Raw genomic sequence first — 22,369 nt, 5'->3', positions numbered from 1 at the left:
CTGGATCGAATCTCAGAGCCGACAAGATAGAAATCTGTCGTTCTGCCCCTGAGCAAGGCAGTTAACCCACTGCTACCCGGGCGGCGATGACGCTGCCCGGGTACCCCCCATTATTCAGAGGGGTTGGGTTAAATGCAGAAGACACATTTCAGCTGAATGCATTCAGTTGTGCAACTGACTAGGTATCCCCTTTTCCCTTTCCCTAATATTGTGGTTTATCAGTAATAAAATCAGTCATTGGTACCTGGCAGTGATGTTGCAAAAAATGAACTAATAATGTCCAGCAGATGTCAGTAGCATAAATCACCAGGAAGATCATGCTGTCAAACAGCTGCTGTAGCTGCACATGTCCGGCTAGTTGTAAATGAGGTCTGGATATGCATGAATGCACAAATTAATAAAATCGAATTCCAGAGCGTTCTTAAGATGCCACTGCCAGATAAATGTTATTTAGTGTTTTATAAAGTGTTATGAAGAGGACTACCAAAGATATTTACCTAACTCTTCCTTGTTCTAACTGTGCTATAACTGTATGGGTCCAAAGGTTAGCCTACCCAGCATGAGATTTTGGTCCAGGATTTAAAGCCGAAACCACATGGAGAGACGTCAACGGAGTCAAAATTTGCCGTGCGTGAGTAGAGAGCGTCAAACCCCATACAGTACATAGCGTATGCCAACTTACTTGTCATGAGAATCCACAGTTGTTTTTGTTATGTTTGCTATGTAACCCTTATATTATTGTTGTGTTTTCCTTTTGACTCACCTTATATGTCCTACGGGAGCCACCGTACCTGCACTAAACAGTTGTTACGTTAGCTCAAGAATGTGAGGAGAGTGGTAGACACACCCCGAGCAGTTTATAAAGAATTTAGCTGGTCTTGTTCTTCGTACATAACAGTATTCTCTCTTGAAATCTGAGTCCTCGAGTTTTCCAGCCCAGCCTACCTAAGCTATATGCTATCGAAATCAACACAGGTAGGCTGCAATTGTTTTCAAATATATAGCCTATTTGACTGAAACCTTAGCTTACAGCCCAATACATTTTAAACGACATATTTAGCTAGTCTACTTAGCATAGGGAAAATCATAAACATTTCTCAAATTCCACACCATTTATCAGCTTATTTTACCTGTATTGTTCTTCTTCTTTGGATTGTGTTGGCAGATCACATCCAATTTAAGGTGCATACACCGCCACCTACTGTACTGGAGTGTGAGGCTATTCACACTCTATCTACATTAAATTATTTGTGATAGGGTACTATAAAATTGGGGAAAAGGAAAAATGACCCTGCCAACTATTAGCCCTCTCTAAAAAAATAAATAAAAAAATAAATAAAAAAAACACAACACCACATTCCACTATTTACCCTATCTAATCCTTCTCAAAAAACCTACACTCGATCCCTCCGATGTCAACAACTACAGACCAGTATCCCTTCTTTCTTTTCTCTCCAAAACTCTTGAGCGTGCCGTCTTTAGCCAACTCTCTTGCTATCTCTCTCAGAATGACCTTCTTGATCCAAACCAGTCAGGTTTCAAGACTGGTCATTCAACTGAGACTGCTCTTCTCTGTGTCACGGAGGCTCTCCGCACTGCTAAAGCTAACTCTCTCTCCTCTGCTCTCGTCCTTCTAGACCTATCTGCTGCCTTTGATACTGTGAACCATCAGATCCTCCTCTCCACCCTCTCCGAGTTGGGCATCTCCGGCGCGGCTCACTCTTGGATTGCGTCCTACCAGGTGGCGTGCGAGAATCTGTCTCTGCACCACGTGCTCTCACCACTGGTGTCCCCCAGGGCTCAGTTCTAGGCCCTCTCCTATTCTCGCTATACACCAAGTCACTTGGCTCTGTCATATCCTCACATGGCCTCTCCTATCATTGCTACGCAGACGACACACAATTAATCTTCTCCTTTCTCCCTTCTGATAACCAGGTGGTGAATCGCATCTCTGCATGTCTGGCAGACATATCAGTGTGGATGACGGATCACCACCTCAAGCTGAACCTCAGCAAGACGGAGCTGCTCTTCCTCCCGGGGAAGGACTGCCCGTTCCATGATCTCGCCATCACGGTTGACAACTCCGTTGTGTCCTCCTCCCAGAGTGCAAAGAGCCTTGGCGTGACCCTGGACAACACCCTGTCGTTCTCTGCTAACATCAAGGCGGTGACCCGATCCTGTAGGTTCATGCTCTACAACATTCGCAGAGTACGACCCTGCCTTACACAGGAAGCGGCACAGGTCCTAATCCAGGCACTTGTCATCTCCCGTCTGGATTACTCCAACTCGCTGTTGGCTGGGCTCCCTGCCTGTGCCATTAAACCCCTACAACTCATCCGGAACGCCGCAGCCCGTCTGGTGTTCAACCTTCCCAAGTTCTCTCACGTCACCCCGCTCCTCCGCACACTCCACTGGCTTCCAGTTGAAGCTCGCATCTGCTACAAGACCATGGTGCTTGCCTACGGAGCTGTGAGGGGAACGGCACCTCCGTACCTTCAGGCTCTGATCAGTCCCTACACCCAAACGAGGGCATTGCGTTCATCCAATTCACCTTCCGGAGACACTTGAAACCCCACCTCTTTAAGGAATACCTGGGATAGGATAAAGTAATCCTTCTACCCCCCCTTACCCCACCCCCCAGAAAAAGGTTTTGCTGCAGAACAGTTGAGGGGGATGTTGAGTGGTAGTGTTCTATCCTCACAGACCGTTGGTCTGGAGTACATTTTACATTTACATTTTCGTCATTTAGCAGACGCTCTTATCCAGAGCGACTTACAAATTGGTGCATTCACCTTATGATAGCCAGTGGGACAACCACTTTACAATATATATATATATATATATATATATATATATATATATATATATATATATATATATATATATATATTTATATATATATATATTGTAAAGTGGTTTCTCTGCTGCTGCCACCACAACCTCTATTTTCTGTGACTTTCGATCAATTTCTGCAGTACAATTGACAACCGTAGCTATGAATGCCAAGAAACCTACCTTACTGAAGCACATACAGTATTCTTCCCATCACTCTCTATTAGTCTCTGCCTAATCACAGGAATCCTCTCAGGATCTCTCACCCTGTACCAATCTTCCTCTACCACTCTCTTCACTGCTTCAGCATACGACACTTTCTGTACTACTCTGACCCTAGCAACCTCAACCTGCCTTTCTCTCACTGGACACCTCCGATCTCCAGCCCCATGGGCACCCCCACAACAAACGCTTTCACGGGATACCTTAACCTTATCTGTCAAAGACTCTACATCAAAACTCAATAGAACAGACAATTTATTTTCCGTTTGCCCAAGCTCTCCACCAGATCTGCATCGCACCAAACGACGAGCGTCACAGACACTGGGAATCTTCACTTTCAACTGATCTTCCTTAACATTTAATGCCACCCCCGTTCACATTTCTTGTCTCTAATCGCGTGATCTGGAGTGCCCGCTCCCACTGGGCTGAAGAAACACAATAAATCATCCCTAGTCCATTCCTAGTTACTTTCACCAACTCAACAGTCACCAACCTCTTCTCCACCCAACCTACCACCACATATGGATCAGCCAAAATGCAAGGATCCATTCTCTCCACAAATATTACTCCCACTGGGCCAGAATCATCCTTTACATCCTCGGACTGAGGCCCGACCTTGGTGGTCCTCACTGCAGGAACTTCATCCACACTCTCGTCAGGGTCCATCTCTGAGCTACTGGAACATGTATCCCTCTTTTTGTACTTGACACCAACCTTCCTTGCCACACTGCTTCCCTCTACACTCAACTTCTTCTCAACAGTCATCACTGAACCTGCCACCACATCTAATTCATCCTCACTCTTGTCACACTCCATTCTTCCAAAAGTTCTGTGAAATCCCTCATTCCATATTCCCTCATAACCATTTCCACTGTTCTCCTTTTTTTCTTGTCCATTATCTTCTCCTTCACCAGATCTTTCAGAAGGCCTGTGTAATCCCCCACTCCATGTTTATTCATAATATGCTCCACTTTCTTCCTTATTTCCTTTTCTGCCATCTTCTCCAGTCGCTCCCGTTCTCCCTTAACAGTATTGCTCCGCATAGATGCGAGAAAAATAGACTTGCTTTCTAAGTGTATGACGCCGTTGGCAGCCCATCTGTTTTCTTTCAGTCACTAATATGCAGTCTAATTCCAACGTGTACATGCTCGTTCACGCACGTTAAAAAAACACCTTTTCGTTTGATTTGGGTTTAGCTAACAGGTAAGAAATATGTTTTTTTCGGGAACTTTGGTAATATACTGCTAATACAATGAGGTAAACTTTTGGAAAATCATAGAATATCTTCTAAATTAATATATGGAAAACACGTATATGGAAGAGTGGGGTATGTTGAGCCATTAGTTTTTGCCATTTTTACCGAGGTAAAATTAGTTTTATATTGGATATTTGGTGGATATTCGGTTTTCTCTGACACTACATGACCAAAGGTATATGGACCCCTGCTCTTTGAACATCTTATTCCAAAATCATGGGCATTAATATGGAGTTGGTCCCCCCTTTGCTGCTATAAAAGCCTCCACTCTTCTGGGAAGGCTTTCAGCTAGATGTTGGAACATTGCTGCGGAGACTTGCTTCCGTTCAGCCACAAGAGCATTAGTGAGGTCGGGCACAGATGTTGGCCGATTAGGCCTGGCTCGCAGTCGGCGTTCCAATTCATCCCAAAGGTGTTCGATGGGGTTGAGGTCAGGGCTCTGTGCAGGCCATACAAGTTCTTCCACACCGATCTTGACAAGCCATTTCTGTATGGACCTTGCTTTGTGCACGGGGGCATTATCATGCTGAAACAGGAAAGGGCCTTCCCCAAACTGTTGCCACAAAGTTGGAAGCACAGAATCGTCTAGAATGTCATTGGGCTCCTGAGTGGCGCAGTGGTCTAAGGCACTGCATCTCAGTGCTTGAGGCATCACTACAGACCCCCTGGTTCGAGGCTGTATCACAACCGGCCGTGATTGGGAGTCCCATAGGGCGGCGCACAATTGGCCCAGCGTCATTATAAATAAGAATTTGTTCTTAACTGACTTGCCTAGTTAAATAAAGGTAAAAATAAAATTGTATGCTGTAGTGTTAAGATTTCCCTTCAATGGAACTAAGGGGCCTAGCCCGAACCATGAAAAACAGCCCCAGACCATTAAACATTACAGTTGGCACTATGCATTCGGGCAGGTAGCGTTCTCCTGGCATCCGCCAAACCCAGATTCATCTGTCGGTCTGCCAGATGGTGAAACGTGATTCACTCCAGAGAACGCGTTTCCAGAGTCCAATGGCGGTGAGCTTTACACCACTCGTTGCGCATGGTGATCTTAGGCTTGTGTGCGGCTGCTTGGCCATGGAAACCCATTTCATGAAGCTCCCGACTAACAGTTCTTGTGCTGACGTTGCTTCCAGAGGCAGTTTGGACCTCGGTAGTGAGTGTTGCAACTGAGGACAGACAATTTTGATGCGCTACGCACTTCAGCACTCGGCGGTCCCGTTCTGTGAGCTTGTGTGGCCTACCACTTCGTGGCTGAGCCGTTGTTACTCCTAGACGTTTCCACTTCACAATAACAGTTGACCGGGGCAGCTCTAGCAGGGCAGACATTTGACGAACTGACTTGTTGGAAAGGTGGCATCTTATGATGGTCCTCTGTAGCTCAGCTGGTAGAGCACGGCGCTTGTAACGCCAAGGTAGTGGGTTCGATCCCCGGGACCACCCATACACAAAAATGTATGCACGCATGACTGTAAGTCGCTTTGGATAAAAGCGTCTGCTAAATGGCATATTATTTATTTTATTATTATATGATGGTGCCACGTTAAAAGTCAGTGAGCTCTTCAGTAAGGCCATTCGACTGCCAGTGTTTGTCTATTGAGATTGCATGGCTGTGTGCTCGATTTTATACAGCTGTCAGCAACGGGTGTGGTTGAAATAGCCAAATCCACTAATTTGAAGGGGTGTCCACATACTTTTGTATATATAGTGTATAAATAGCTATTGCCATGACTATGAAGATGGTATATTCTGAATCAGGGTTGGATGGAGAACAATCCACACCTAAAAAAATTAATAAAAGATTTGGGATTTTAATCTTCAATAGCTCTTACACAAAGCGTGCCATGACTATGATCATTTACATTTACATTTGAGTCATTTAGCAGATGCTCTTATCCAGTTAGATGCGACTTACAGTTAGTGCATTCATCTTAAAGGAAAACTCCACCCAAAAACTATATTTTGGTATTAGTTTCATTAGTCCATTGTGGACATAGTCCCAAAATGATTTGCTTGTCAGCAATCAAGTTTTCAAGATATGTAACTTTCAAAATACATAAATTATCCCTGTTTGATGCATTTTGCATCATATGATGCTGTGTTTTGCATCATATGATGCAAAATGCATGCATCATACGGGGGATGATTTCTGTTAGGATCCCCATTAGCTAACGCCGTAACGTTAGCTAATCTTCCTGGGATCCAACACCAATTAATAAGACATTACAAACAATTACAAATTAAGACTTTACAATCATTTAACAAGTAGACAATACAGACAATTAAAATACATGACAGATAACACATTTAACATTCAGTTGATGCTTTCTATTTCCTGTCCAGTCATATGGTCTATCCTCTATCGCATTAGATGTTCTTTAATTTTTTTTCTTGTAGGTGGATTTACTTTTTGTCTGAGAAATATGAATTGGTAAAGAGTTCCATTCAGCTATGGCTCTATATAAAACTGTAGATTTAAGGCGATTTGTCCTTGGCTTGGGTTGTCTTAGATGCCCTGAATTTACCTGTCTGGTTTGGTGGTTATGCATGTTGCTAGTATGTACTAACTGGTCTGAAAAATACTGTGGTTTTTTGAAAAATATAACTTTCCTAAGGAAATCAGAAGACTGGATAGTAATTCGTTTTCAACGTGAAGCCATGAGAGATTCTGATGCATTTGGATAATAGTCATACAGATAGAGCAATGAAGAGCTAATCTGGCAGCCCTGTTTTGAGCGATTTTGAGCTTTCTTTGCTGCAGATGACCATATAACTGGACAGTACTCTAGGTGTGATAGGACCAGGGATTGAATCACCTGATTCAGAGTGCTAGATTTGACATACTCTGAACATTTTCTTGTAACAGCAATTCCCTTACCCATCTTAATAACAGTATTATCTATGTGTTCCGACCATGATAAAGCTACGTCCAACATGACGCCTAGTAGTTTCGTTTTTTTCCACTTGCTCTACATGCGTTCTATTCATCGACAAATTCAATTGGGGATCATCAGCAAGCATATACCTTGAACCAAATACAATACATTTAGTTTTAGAAATGTTCAACACCAATTTGTTCATATCAACCCACTCAGACACCATTCTTAGTTCACTACTCAGTACATCTGTTAGCTCATTACATTCTGATGCTGCGCTATACATTGTAGAGTCATCAGCATACATTACCACTTGCTTTGTTCATTACTGAAGGTAAATCATTAGTAAAGATAGAGTAGAGAAGTGGGCCTAGGCAGCTTCGTTGTGGAACACCACAGTGTATATCTTTTATGTTTGAAACGCTACCATTAAAACACTATTTTTGCCTTCTCCTGGATAGATAGCTTTCCATCCAGGATAGAGCTGCAAACCATAACATTTGAGTTTACCTAGTAACAGTTCATGATCAATTACATCAAAAGCAGCACTGAAATCTAGCAACACTGCACAAACTAACTTCCTGTCATCCATACTCTTTAACCAATCATCTGTCATCGAAAAAGCATACTCGGCGCCGGAAAAGATGGCTGCCGATGTACAGCCCTCTAACCAATTGTACTATTATGTGTGTTTTTCCGCGTTATTTGTAATTTATTTTGTACATAATGTTTCTGCCATCGTCTCTTATAACCAAAAAGAGCTTCTGGATATCAGGACAGCGATTACTCACCTCGTATTGGACGAAGATCTTTTCTTCAATGAGGCGGCCGCGAAGGATATCCTACAGACACCCGACAAGGCCCAAATCCCCGTCATTCGCATGAGGAAGAGACGGAGATATCGTGGACGTAGGTCGGGGTGCCTTGTAAGGATCCGACGGCGAGCGAGTAAACTGCCGCTCCCATCAATCCTATTAGCCAATCTTCAATCATTGGAGAACAAATTGGATGACCTAAGATTACGGTTATCCTACCAACGGGACATTAAAAACGGTAATATCTTATGTTTCACCGAGTCGTGGCTGAACGACGACATGGATAACATATAGCTAGCGGGCTATACGCTACATCGGCAGGATAGAACGGCTGACTCCGGTTAGACAAGGGGTGGCGGTCTGTGTATATTTGTAAACAACAGCTGGTGCACAAAATCAAATACTAAGGAAGTCTCGAGGTTTTGCTCGCCTGAGGTAGAGTATCTTATGATAAGCTGTAGACCACACTATTTACCAAGAGAGTTTTCATCTATATTTTTCATAGCTGTCTATTTACCACCACAAACCAATGCTGGCATTAAGATTGCACTAAATGAGCTATATAAGGCCATAAATCAACAGGTAAACGCTCATCCAGATGCAGCGCTCCTAGTGGCCGGGGACTTTAATGCAGGGAAACTTAAATCCGTTCTACCTAATTTCTACCAGCATGTTAAATGTGCAACCAGAGAGAAAAAAATAAAATAAACTCTAGACCACCTTTACTCCACACACAGAGACGCATACAAAGCTCTCCCTGGCCCTCCATTTGGCAAATCTGACCATAACTCTATCCTCCTGATTCCTGCTTAAAAGCAAAAACTAAAGCAGGAAGCACCAGTGACTCGGTTAATAAAAAAGTGGTCAGATGACGCAGATGCTAAGCTACAGGACTGTTTTGCTAGCACAGACTGAAACATGTTCCGGGATTCTTCAGATAGCATTGAGGAGTACACCACATCAGTCACTGGCTTCATCAATAAGTGCATCGATGATGTCGTCCCCACAGTGACCGTACGTACATACCCCAACCAGAAGCCATGGATTACAGGAAACATCCGCACTGAGCTAAAGGGTAGAGCTTCCGCTTTCAAGGAGCGGGACTCTAACCCGGACGCTTATAAGAAATCCCGCTATGCCCTCCGACGAACCATCAAACAGGCAAAGAGTCAATACAGGACTAAGATTGAATCGTACTACACTGGCTCTGACGCTCGTCGAATGTGGCAGGGCTTGAAAACTATTACAGACTACAAAGGGAAGCACAGCCGCGAGTTGCCCAGTGACACAAGACTTCCAGACGAGCTAAACCACTTCTATGCTCGCTTCGAGGCAAGCAATACTGAAGCATGCATGAGAGCACCAGCTGTTCCGGATGACTATATGATCACGCTCTCCGTAGCCGATGTGAGTAAGACTTTCAAGCAGGTCAACATTCACAAGGCCGCAGGGCCAGATGGATTACCAGGACGTGTACTCTGAGCATGTGCTGACCAACTGGCAAGTGTCTTCACTGACATTTTCAACATGTCCCTGACTGAGTCTGTAATACCAACATGTTTCAAGCAGACCACCATAGTCCCCGTGCCCAAGGACTCTAAGATAACCTGCCTAAATGACTACCGACCCGTAGCACTGACGTCTGTAGCCATGAAGTGCTTTGAAAGGCTGGTCATGGCTCACATCAACAGCATTATCCCAGAAACCCTAGACCCACTCCAATTTGCATACCGCCCCAACAGATCCACAGATGATGCAATCTCTATTGCACTCCACACTGCCCTTTCCCACCTGGACAAGAGGAACACCTACGTGAGAATGCTATTCATTGACTACAGCTCAGCATTCAACACCATAGTGCCCTCAGCTCATCACTAAGCTAAGGATCCTGGGACTAAACACCTCCCTCTGCAACTGGATCCTGGACTTCCTGACGGGCCGCCCCCAGGTGGTAAGGGTAGGTAACAAGACATCTGCCACACTGATCCTCAACACGGGGGCCCCTCAGGGGTGCGTGCTCAGTCCCCTCCTGTACTCCCTGTTCACCCATGACTGCATGGCCAGGCACGACTCCAACACCATCATTAAGTTTGCCGACGACAGTGGTAGGCCTGATCACAGACAACGATGAGACAGCCTATAGGGAGGAGGTCAGAGACCTGGCCGTGTGGTGCCAGGATAACAACCTCTCCCTCAACGTGACCAAGACAAAGGAGATGATTGTGGACTACAGGAAAAAAAAGAGGACTGAGCACGCCCCCATTCTCATCGACGGGGCTGTAGTGGAACAGGTTGAGCGCTTCAAGTTCCTTGGTGTCCACATCACCAACGAACTATCATGGTCCAAACACACCAAGACAGTCGTGAAGAGGGCACGACAAAGCCTATTCCCCCTCAGGAGACTGAAAAGATTTGGCATGGGTCCTCAGATCCTCAAAAAATTATACAGCTGCACCATCGAGAGCATCCTGACTGGTTGCATCACCGCCTGGTATGGCAACTGCTTGGCCTCCGACCGCAAGGCACTACAGAGGGTAGTGCGTACGGCCCAGTACATCACTGGGGCCAAGCTTCCTGCCATCCAGGACCTCTATACCAGGCGGTGTCAGAGGAAGGCCCTCAAAATTGTCAAAGACTCCAGCCACCCTAGTCATAGACTGTTCTCTCTGCTACCGCATGGCAAGCGGTACCGGAGTGCCAAGTCTAGGTCCAAAATACTTCTAAACAGCTTCTACCCCCAAGCCATAAGACTCCTGAACAGCTAATCATGGCTACCCGGACTATTTGCACTGCCCCCCCACCCCATCCTTTTACGCTGCTGCTACTCTGTTAATTATTTATGCATAGTCACTTTAACTCTACCCACATGTACATATTACTTCAACTACCTCAACTAGCCGGTGCCCCCGCACATTGACTCTGCACCGGTACCCCCCTGTATATATAGCCTCCCTACTGTTATTTTATTTTACTTCTGCTCTTTTTTTCTCAAAACTTTTTTTGTTGTTGTTTTATATTTACTTTTTTGTAAAAAAATTAATGCACTGTTGGTTAAGGGCTGTAACTAAGCATTTCACTGTAATGTCTGCACCTGTTGTATTCGGCACATGTGGCCAATTTGATTTGATTTGTGCTAAGGCCATACTCGTAGAATGCTCTTCTTTGTATGCATGCTGGAGACCGTTATCAGACCATTACATGAGAAATAATCCTTGATTTGTACAGATACATTTTTTTCCAATAATTTACTTAACACAGGCAGCAAGCTTATAGGACGGCTATTAGGAGCAGTGAATGCAGATTTTTTATCCTTAGGTAGTGGAATAACCTTTGACTCTTTCCAGACATCTGGGCACACCCCATACATCAAGCACTTATAAAAAATATGAGAGATTGGGGTAGATATTTGGTTAGCTGTAACTGTAAGTAACTTGGCGTCAAGATGATCTGTACCAGGTGATTTGTCATCCGAAAGAGACAAAAGCATCCTTTCAACCGCTTCCCTTTCAACTTGGTGAAATTCGAACATGCATTGCCTTTTCTTCATGATACAATCTTTTATAAGGGTATATGACATGGAGCCATCAGTTGGGCTCATGGCATTCCTCAACTTGTCCACTTTGCCTGTAAAATATTCATTAAAGTAGTTTGCGATGTTGTGTGGTTTTGTAATAAATATACCCTCTGATTCAACAAAAGAGGCGGACATGTTCGAATTCCTACCCATAATAGCGTTCAATGTTCTCCACAGTTTTTTCCCATCACCCTTTACTTCATAAATTTTGTGCTGATAGAATCCTTTTTTCTTTCATTTGTTTAGCTTGGTCACAAGATTTCTTAATTTACAATAACTTTGCTTATCAAACAGAGTGCCAGATTTATTTGCTGCTTTTTTGTCATCATAACGTTGAATCATTCAATTTCTCAGCTCATCATCAATCCATGGGGCACCGTTTGACCTCAGTGCATTTTCTTAAAGGGGCATGCTTATCAGCAATACTCATAAATAATTTCATGAACAAATTTAGTGACATTTCAGGATCATCCTTGCTACACACTTCTAACCATTGCACATGCTTAATCTCATCCACAAATGAGTCCTGATTGAACCCTCTGTAGGATCTTTGGTAGATAACCTTTGGTATTTTAGTTTTCCTAGTGAGTGCAACCAAGTTATGATCACTACAACCTAGTGCCACTGATACAGCTTTAGAACAATGTTCAGCCATGTTAGTAAAAATGTGATCAATATAAGTTGATGATGTGATACCGGACCTATTAGTGAACGTTCTGGTTGGTAATGTCATAACTTGGGTCAGGTTACATACATTGGCAACAGAAATATGATTATTTCTCATTGGACAGTTGGTGTTAAAAAAAGTAATATTTATATCTCCCCAAAAATATATTTCCCACATTTTCATCAGATACCTTATCCAACATTTTGCAAATTACATCAAGATATTTCACATCAGCACTAGGTGGCCTATAGCGGCAACCAACTAGTATAGGTTTCAAATGTGGTAAATGCACCTGTACCCATAGCGCCTCTAATCCAGTCAACATTGTTGTTTTGCTGGAATATGACTCTGGATGTAAACTGCAACTCCACCCCCATATCTATTTCTGTCCCTCCTGAACAAATTGTATTCATGTATAGAGATCTCAACATCCTCAAAAGAAGAGTCCAAGTGAGTGGGGGTGGGTGGGCTGGGGGCTGGAATTACTTGTGTCTGTCGCTCCTCCTAACTCCTTGCGAGGGAGGGTGAACAATCAGTTTGTCATACCTCAGGTAGGCTATGCCACCTCGTTCTCTTGCAGCCTTCATAGCTGGTATTAGTTCCTTTCTTCTTCAACGAACTGCATCAGAGAAATCATCATTGATGTAGATGTAGGACCCTTTAAGGCATTTGGCTTTTTCAAGGATTGCAATCCTTGAACTGGAGGAATTTCACTACAATTGGCCTGGCTCTGGTTCCATTGGCACCACAATTGGCACCACCAGTGCCCCATGGTTTCCCAGACCGGTGAGCACGTCCCAGCTCAACCTGTTGATCCAATTGTAGCTTCTCAGAAAACAGCTTTCGAACTTTGTCCTCTGATTCAGCCCATGTCTCACTTTGGTTCTCCTGGATACCATCTATTACAAGATTATTTCTCCTCGATTGTCCATCCAGGTAATCAGCCTTCCCAGACATGTTCTGGAGGCCCTCCCTGACTGTGGTGATTTCATTCCGCATAGAGGAACAGTTTCTGGCAAGTGTATCCTGTGTGGTCTTCAATACATCCACATCCTTCTGTGTGAACTGAAGGCTTGTTTAATGTCTTGTACATCTTTAGTCAGGTCGTCCAGCCGTTTGTTGGTAGATTCCATTATCATTTGTATGACGCTTTTAAAGTTATTTTCCTGCTGAAGTACCATTTCCTTATAGAATACTTTCTGCTTCTCCAAGAGTTCACGTACCTGTCCAACGGAGATGTGATCCTCATCTTTCTTCAGAGGCATGGTAGTACTAATAGTAGGGTGAGCCTACTATTCACTCCGTAAAATGAGAGACGCAGGCAGGAGAACACTCTAGAAATCGGTAGTCCTAAACCAGGTACAAATAGAAGTGCGACCCTTTTAAGCCAGGGACAAATAGAAGTGCGACCCTAGCGGGCTTGGTATCCGGCAGCAGTAGACCAGGTTGCCTAGCTTGATAGCTAGCAGCTAGGCTAGCTGCTTCGCCAATGTAGTACTACCTTGTTTGAGCAAGGATCCCGGGACATATATCAAGCAGTCCCAGCGTTAACGCTAATGGCGTCGCATGATCCAGATATGAATAGGAAAACTACTATAAACTTTTATTAGCTAACTAGGTAGTTTGTTGTTAAAGTAAAACAAACTGAGTCTCTAGTCTTGAACTGCACGCTCTGTTGGTTCAGCTGAACGGTTGTGTGCATGAGCAGGGTGACATGAGAGAACTTGGGAAGGTTGAAAACCAGGCGGGCTGCAGCGTTCTGGTTAAGTTGCAGGGGTTTAATGGCACAATCGGGGAGCCCAGCCAACAGCGAGTTGCAGTAGTCCAGACGGGAGATGACAAATGCCTGGATTAGGACCTGCGCTGCTTCCTGTGTGAGGTAGGGTCGTACTCTACGGATGTTGTAGAGCATGCACCTGCAAGAGCGAGTCACTGCTTTGATGTTTGCAGAGAACGACAGGGTGTTGTCCAAGGTCACTGCACTCTGGGAGGGCGACACTGTGTAGTTGTCAACCGTGATATATTCTGAATCAGGGGAGGATTAACAAATATTCAATGCTTTTTTGGGGGTGGAAATGTTGATATACAGTACCAGTCAAAAGTTTGGATACACCTACTCATTTAAGGGTTTTTCTTTATTTTTAAACTATTTTCTACATTGTAGAATAATAGTGAAGACATCAAAACTATGAAATGACACATATGGAATCATGTAGTAACCAAAAAAGTGTTTAACAAATCAAAATATATTTTATATTCAAGATTCTTCAAATAGCCACCCTTTGCCTTGATGACAGCTTTGCACACTCTTGGCATTCTCGCAACCAGCTTCACCTGGAATGCTTTTCCAACAGTCTTGAAGGAGTTCCCACATATTCTGAGCACTTGTTGGCTGCTTTTCCTTCACTCTGCAGTCCTACTTATCCCAAACCATCTCAATTGGGTTGAGGTCGGGGGATTGTGGAGGCCAGGTCATCTGATGCAGCACTCCATCACTCTACTTCTGGGTAAAATAACCCTTACACAGCCTGGAGGTGTGTTGGGTCATTGTTGAGAGAATGGAATGCCAAGATGTTGTTTTTGCTTTCAATATTCAATAGGTATTACACAAGTGTGCCATAACTATGAAAATGATATATTCTGAATAAAAAATTTAAAATGTCAAATTTTGTCAGTCCTCCCCCGATTCAGGATATATGATTTTCATAGTTATGGCACGCTTTGTGTAAGAGCATCATCCACTTTCCCGGTCCAGTATTGTTTTCATTCTTGCCAGTAGCTTTCAGTTGGCACTGGCCCGGTGTGCCTCTGGCAAATTTACCTGAATGTCAAGCCCTGCAAGGTCATGCTAATTTAAAAGATGGCTAGTCATTATTAACCTGGTTCTCTATGGAATGCAGGTACATTATGGGACACAGGTCAGGACATTATCGCTGCGCAGCGAGGAAAAATTGGTGTGACCAAATCATGTGCTGGTGCCATCAACTGAAAAAGTTGGTAGCCTCAGTGCCACCGGTGGATAAAGTTAGTCTAGAACCCTGGATAAAGTATGGTCACATTTTATTTGCTCTGTTAAACCTAACCTTTTGAATGACTTTGATAGCAACAGTGAATCTAATTAGTTTTTTAAGTAGAGATCTCTCAACAATCATTCTCACGATAGCGCATTGGTAATAATCAGTAACAAATATCATGGTTGGGCATGATTAAAACCCTGGATGGGAGACCAAAGGGTAGCTGTAGATCAGGGTTGCCCAACCCTGTTCCTGGAGAGCTACTCTCCTGTAGGTTTTCGCTCCAACCCCAGGTGTTACTAACCTGATTAATCTTATCAACCTGCTAATTATTAGAATCAGGTATGCTAGATTAGGGTTGGAGCAAAAACCTACAGGACGGTAGCTCTCCAGGAACAGGGTTGGGCAGTCCTGTTGTAGATAGATCAATTCTCCAGTATGAGGTGCTGCCCAGCCTATAGTTTTTTTTCTGATAGTGTATATAACGTTGAAGATCTGACGTTGTTTCAAAGGTACAAATTCATCATATTTTAGGTTTATCTATGTTGAAATTTGGTTACCATGATGATATAATCCTGTTGATGACTTTTTTCCAATCCAATGTATTTTCCATGTAGATTCCACATCACAATACGTTGACAAATTACGTTGAAACAATGTTGATTCAACCAGTTTATAGACTGTGGGTTGGCACAATTTACAATGGGTATGGAGTAGCCCAACCGGCCCTAAAAAAATGGCACTATTATTCTTTTTACGTCGTTTGTCATCTTACATCCGACTTTAATGTGCTCAGCCGGCAATACAGCCGTGTCCCCCATTGCCCAGCTCGTACATTAAACATCCTCGATTCAGGCTGCAAAGGCGTCGGTTTCCTCCTCAACTCGACTTAATGGCTTTTCGGTTTTAAAAAAACGGTGAAAATATTTGTACTGTCTTAATAAATCACAATTTTCCACCACCATTTTCACATTTTCTGAAAAGTTCTGGATGTTGCACACCTCGTGAGTCTATTGTTTACCCCTGGCTGAACGCACACCACAACATCAGGAAGTTGGGGGGCTGGGCGTTCCTCATTGAAGACCATGTATGTTGCATTGATCCGATCTGTAATATACTATGGCAGTATAGCATATGGTTCGGCAGCCCGGACCTCACTGGAAAGGCTAGATGTCATACAGGGGCAAGGACTCAGAATATGTAGTGGGGCGTTTCGGACGTCCCCAGTGGCTGCATTACAGGTGGAGATGGGGGATATGCCATTGCAGATTAGGAGACAGCAGCTGGCAATGAATTATTGGGTCAACCTACAAGGACATGAGGTGTCTCATCCTGCGAAAGGGATTTGACAGGCATGCTGGGAACATGAGCGAAGACAGAACATGAGCTTTGGGTGGGTGGGTGGGTAATACCCAGGCGAAGGAGATGGGACTGTATGGAAGGGAGTTTAGTCCAATGGTAGTTATTCCTGTAAATCCACCATGGCTACTCCCGCCTCCAGTAGTTGATCTAGAAGTGTTGGAGAGACTACAGAAAGATAGGGAGGGTGTTGATCCATCTGATTTCTTTAAGAGACGTCTGGAAACTGTGTATCAGGATTTTGTGGCCATTTACACAGATGGTTCAAAAGATCCAAGGACAGGACGTACTGGGTCAGCATTTGTAGTGCAAGAATGTGGGGTGGAAGTCAGGAAAGGTATTACAAATCATCTGGTTGTATATACGGCGGAGCTGATGCCCATACTGGTGGAGGAAGTCAAACAAGACAGAGTAGTTATTTGCTCTGATTCATGTGCAGTGTTAATGAGTCTCCAGTCCTTTAGCTCACGTAGCAGACAAGACCTGCCTGTCAGGAAACAGAGACCTTGGAGCATGTATTGCTACAGTGTGGGCAGTATCAGGGGGAAAGAGAGAGGATGAGATCTAGTTTGAGGGAGAAGGGGATACAGTAAATTAGTTTAAAGAGTATATTGATTAGAACGTCATTAGATATAGTCTCTAATATTTTGTTATCTTTTTTAAGAGCAACGGGGCTGGCAGGTATGGTTGAGTTTCTCCGTCTCTGGCCTACACTCCAGTACAGTAGGTGGTGGTAATGCACCATAACGTTGGATGCCAACCCCCGATAAACCCCACTGAAGAATAAGAAGAACACCAGGAAGTAGCATTAGCCACCCTAGCTTGGTGTTGGAAAATTGTGTTTTATTAAGACACTACGCATATTCTCTGTTGTTTTTTTCCACCGACGAGCCATTAAATCCAGTTAAGGAGGAAACCGATGCCTTTGCAGCCAGAATGGAGGATGTTTTATGTACGAGCCAGTCCATGGGTGGACACGAGTGTATTACCATCTGGGCTGAATGCGTTGGCACCTAGAGGTAATACGACATCAGGAAGAACTACGCCCACTAGGAGTCGTGGCCATAGGTATGGGATAAATTGACAATAGGGACACATTTCTAATTCATAAAAAAATTGCTGCTCACGTTAGTTTTTGGTTCATAATCTGCTTTTGCTTTTTAATTATCAAGATTTATTCAAACAGCAATGGGTATGCAGACCAGGTATTCAAAAAGTTTGGTCCGAAGTCTTGGTTGAATTTCTGCAATGCGCAATTCAGTCATCATTTGCTGTTTGAATGAACATTTCTAAAAGCTTTCTCAAAAAATCTTCCCAATTAAATGTTGACTGCAAAGTAGGCATACCTGGCAGAATTATGTCATAATGATTTGTATCAATCGCGGGGCATTTGGTTAGCAAATTCTGCCATCACATGTAGCCTACACTGTACATTGTACAGTTGAAAAACATCGCTAGCCAAACACAATCTTCTCTCGCTAGGCGCGCAATTGAATTAAAGGGCAACTACACCCTCCAAATGTATTTTATTGAATGTTCTCACAACTCAAAGGTGGTCTCCTGATGTGGTTTAAGCATTGTTGTGATTTTGAGAATGAAAACTTGAAAAAACGAGGAAGACTCGATAACCAGAAAACATTTAGCGGGGAAAACAGAATTGACCAAAATAGTGTATTACAATCTGGGCTGACTCGAAACCTAGAGGTAATACGACATAAGGAAGAACTACGCCCACTAGGAGTGTCTGCGCTAGGTCTCGGCGATAAATTGAGAATAGGGACACATTTCTAACACTTTGAATTTTTGTTGTACACTTTTAACATAGGCTCAGGCCCTGGTGTAACCTCATATCCCAGCGATAATGCGTTGCATTATGCCTGGGAATAAAACACTTAAATTGTGGTTTAGAGGCAACTTGGCAAATCACACATGCGAGGTGTCTTCCATTCATATTATGCATAAAACTGACAAAATGTATTCATCATTTGTATGGGTTATATTGATTAGCCATTTGCTCAACTTGCCAAATGGCACAATTTACCCCAAAATAACCATTTTGACTATATTAGCCCACACAGCTACAAGGATGCACTTTCATGCTAGGTTTAGGACCTCATATTGTAGCTTATAGAGACCCCAAATGATGTATGAAACCGTCTTAAAACTATGTATTTTGGCATAGATACAAGCCTCATGAAACCTATAACACAATAAAATCATTGGACTTGATGAATAACATTTTTTGACCTCAATTTTTCCATGTGGTTTCTTCACTCACATACTCCATAAAATGATGACCTCTTCCTAAATATTTGGTCACATTATTAATTTGGTGTATAGTTTCCTAGAAACAAAGAGTGGCTCAACTAACCCTTTGGCATGACTTACCCCACTCTGCCTTACAGTTTTGGCTAAACTTTTGAGCAACTGAAATTGTCTATTATTTGTTGTTAAACAGCTGCACAAATACAGCATGCAATTGGAAAGTTTAGTTTTTGGTGAAGGAATGTGTCCCAAGCAATTCTATGGTGACAGGGCAAAAACTGTACCCTTCTCACCTCCTTCCCTCAGGAGACAGCTCACTGCAGAATGAGTCCGCACATTGCTGCCAGAGTGGTGGTGGTTGGTGCTGGTCTAGCAGGCTTATCTGCAGCTTCCACCCTGGTGAAAGCTGGCTTTCAGCACATCCAAGTCCTGGAGGCTATGGGCAGGCCTGGAGGCCGGATCTACACCACAAGACCCTTTGGCCAGAATGTCATTGAGCTGGGGGCCAACTGGATCCACGGTCAGGAGGCTAACCCTCTCTTCCTGCTAGCCCAGGAGCGGGGCCTGCTGCTGGAGGAGAGAGGCTCAGCCAGCATCATGTGCCTGCCAGGCTCCGTCACCCCTAGGGACTATTTCTTCCGGGAGAGCGGGCGACAGCTGACGGTGGACGAGGTGGAGCAGGTATGTTCCTTCTTCAGCGGGCTCACCTCCAGGGCCTTCGGATCAGAGCTGGAGCCAAGGCACAGCAGTCAGAGCCTGGGGGGCTACCTGGACGAGGAGTTCGCCCAGTCACCCCTGGCGGCCTCGGAGGATGGCCAGAGGGTCTTCGAGTGGTGCAAGAGGAGCGAATGCACAGATGAGGCCAGCTCCTCCCTCTATGAGGTGTCCGCCTCGCAGCTGGGTCACTATGTGGCCTTGGAGGGGGGCTTCTTCAATTCTCTGGGCCCCGGGGGCTATCAGGCCCTGGCAGACACACTCTTGGACAACCTTCAGCCTGGAGCTGTGCTGTGTGACAGGCCGGTACACAGCATCCACTGGGGCCTGCAGGAGGAGAAGAACCACACCCATCCAGTCAGAGTGCTGTGCAAGGGGGGCCAGTGCTTCACGGCAGACCATGTCATCGTGACCGTCCCTTTAGGCTTCCTGAAAGAGAATGCGGCGGCCATGTTTGAGCCAGCCCTCCCCAAGTCCAAGGCCGATGCCATCGAGAGACTGGGCTTCGGCACGGTGGACAAGATTTACCTGCGGTTCGAGGACAGGTTCTGGCCCCACGACTGTGCTGGGATCCAGCTGGTGTGGGACGCGGGGCCGGAGGATGAGGAGGTATACCAGCACTCTCGGTCAGAGGGTGGGGCCTGGAGAGACATGTGGTATAAGAAGATCTGTGGCTTCGACACGGTGGCCCGCCATCCCACAGTCCTCTGCGGATGGATTACAGGCCGGGAGGCCCAACACATGGAGAGCCTGGAAGAGAAGATGGTGGGAGAGGTGTGTGTAAGGTGTGTATCACATCTGCTTATCAATCAGGTGCACAGGTCAAAGGTTCAATAATTGGGTGTGTGGGAGAGAGGTGTGGCCATCATATCTCATCACTGAAATATGTGACATTCATGTTGAACCTTTCACCCTGTCTTTAAGGTGGTGTCTGTAGATGGCCTCAGATTCCATGCTTTTATACCCTTAAACGCCCTACAATGGTTTACCACACTAATATTTAAGGACATTTTAATCTGCTATTGTTTTGTGCTTGATGCCAAAGGTGAGTTTTTAAAGAAAACAACCTATTTTGCAGCATTCAAGCATGAGCTATTGCTCACCAAGCAAAAAAACTGTGAGAATGCATGCATGAAGAATTAAATCAGAAACACACACTGTCATCACTTTTGATTATATTATTAGTCAGCTATTATTTTGGCAGACTGTATTTGCATGTTCAGGATGAGTAACAATCAGGCTTGTGTTTTGACAGACTGCTCAGGTCCTTCACTGGCTGGTCAGTACCAGAGCCAGCCCAGGTCCTGATGTCCAAGTGGGGGAGTGAGCTTTTTGTCCGTGGGTCCTATACGTACCCCCCTCCAGGAGTGGACGCTGTGAGGGAACACACAGCCCTGGCAGCCCCTCTTCCTCTGCCCTGTGAGGCTGGACACTCACAGGCAAAGGTACAGTACATGACGTTCACAACCCTTCCTGAACTCACATGATTCTGACAACAACTTGAATGTGTAGTTGGCAACACTTTAAAATGAAGATAGAAATATGCTTAATGTTACTAGAAGCTAACTGCTCATTATTGCAATAACTAATATCTTTGTCATACCTACTTCCTAATAACATGTTAGTAAGCATGTACAGTAGTTTGACATGGCTGATATTGGTACACACACAGTCAAGTTTGTAAGACTATGAACCAGTGATATGTCTCTAAGTTAGCTAACTTGCCTTTGAGACGGCATCAATTAAGCCATTTTATCACTCAGAATGATCTCAGTCAATGTTAATTTTATGGTTGGCAAGCTGACCCTTAATCAGAGTTTATGGAGAAGATATTTCCGCTCAGTATCTGCAATTGAAGCCAAGATCATATACCAAATACCGACAGAGTTGGCGGTGCTTTGTAGACCATGTGACCTCTTTTTTTAACAATGCGTTGTAGAATTGCATAATATACACACGTGATTTACGGTAAAGATAATACTCAGGGACCAAAGTTTGTGTGTTAGTCAGTCCTGGGGTCAATTCAGTTTTCAATTTAGTCAGTTAATTCAGTGAATTAAAATGATATTCATGAATTGGAAATTGTCCATTGTTTTCTATCAAGATTTTTCAATTCATGAATAGAATTTCAACTTACTCCCTGAATTTAATACTGAATTGATCTCTACTCTGGTCTCTGTCTGTTCAGCCTCTTCAGGTGCTGTTTGCTGGCGAGGCCACCCACGTTAGCTTCTACACCACCACTCACGGGGCCTACATGACAGGCATCAGAGAAGCACAAAGACTCATTGACCTTTACACCGAGAAGGAGCCCGATTCCTATAACTAGTGATACACAAAACGCCTAATTACTAAGAACTCCAGCTTCACAACAGGTTACTGATACTGATGAAATTACCATGAATTGTGATTGATATCTAGTACGCAGCTGCTTGAAATCATTAGAATGTCACCACTATGGATTCAGCTGTGGACTTTGGTCTCCATCATGCGATTGTGTTAAAGTTGAAGTGCATTGTAGTTGTATGTCTCGATATCAGTCCTTTCCTTTAGGGATTGGTTAACATACTAATACTACCTCACTCATAATGTAATGACCTCGTTCCTTCTTTCATGTAAATTGAAACTGTAGCTGTAATTCATTGACACCTTTTTATTTTTAACACTAATATATTTTTGTGATGAATAAACTTGATATAAAATGATTAATTGGATCCCAATTAGATACACCACACTTTGCCATTTGTTTTCACATTCTATTGTTTTGCACATATCAGTA

At 44.0% G+C, this 22,369-nt stretch overlaps 1 protein-coding gene across 3 annotated transcripts; it reads left to right on the top strand.

The window, feature by feature from the left end:
* The first annotated feature begins 346 nt into the window (after positions 1-346).
* Positions 347-22,295, top strand: LOC311129864 (peroxisomal N(1)-acetyl-spermine/spermidine oxidase). Of its 3 annotated transcripts, none has more exons than XM_084162380.1 (4): positions 347-631; positions 19,183-20,375; positions 20,846-21,035; positions 21,779-22,295. In XM_084162380.1, exons 1-4 carry the CDS (start codon positions 596-598, stop codon positions 21,917-21,919), a joined length of 1,560 nt encoding a protein of 519 aa, XP_084018506.1. In that variant the 5' UTR covers positions 347-595; the 3' UTR covers positions 21,920-22,295. The 3 variants fall into 3 exon arrangements, with proteins under 3 accessions (XP_084018506.1, XP_084018507.1, XP_084018508.1); XM_084162381.1 differs by lacking the exon at positions 347-631 and adding an exon at positions 815-975; XM_084162382.1 differs by lacking the exon at positions 347-631 and adding an exon at positions 16,727-17,679.
* The last annotated feature ends 74 nt before the right edge of the window (positions 22,296-22,369 follow it).

Source organism: Coregonus lavaretus, assembly GCF_964263955.1.
Source record: "Coregonus lavaretus genome assembly, chromosome: 5".
Taxonomy (NCBI): Eukaryota; Metazoa; Chordata; class Actinopteri; order Salmoniformes; family Salmonidae; genus Coregonus; species Coregonus lavaretus.
This window is presented reverse-complemented; position numbering and strand designations above follow the sequence as displayed.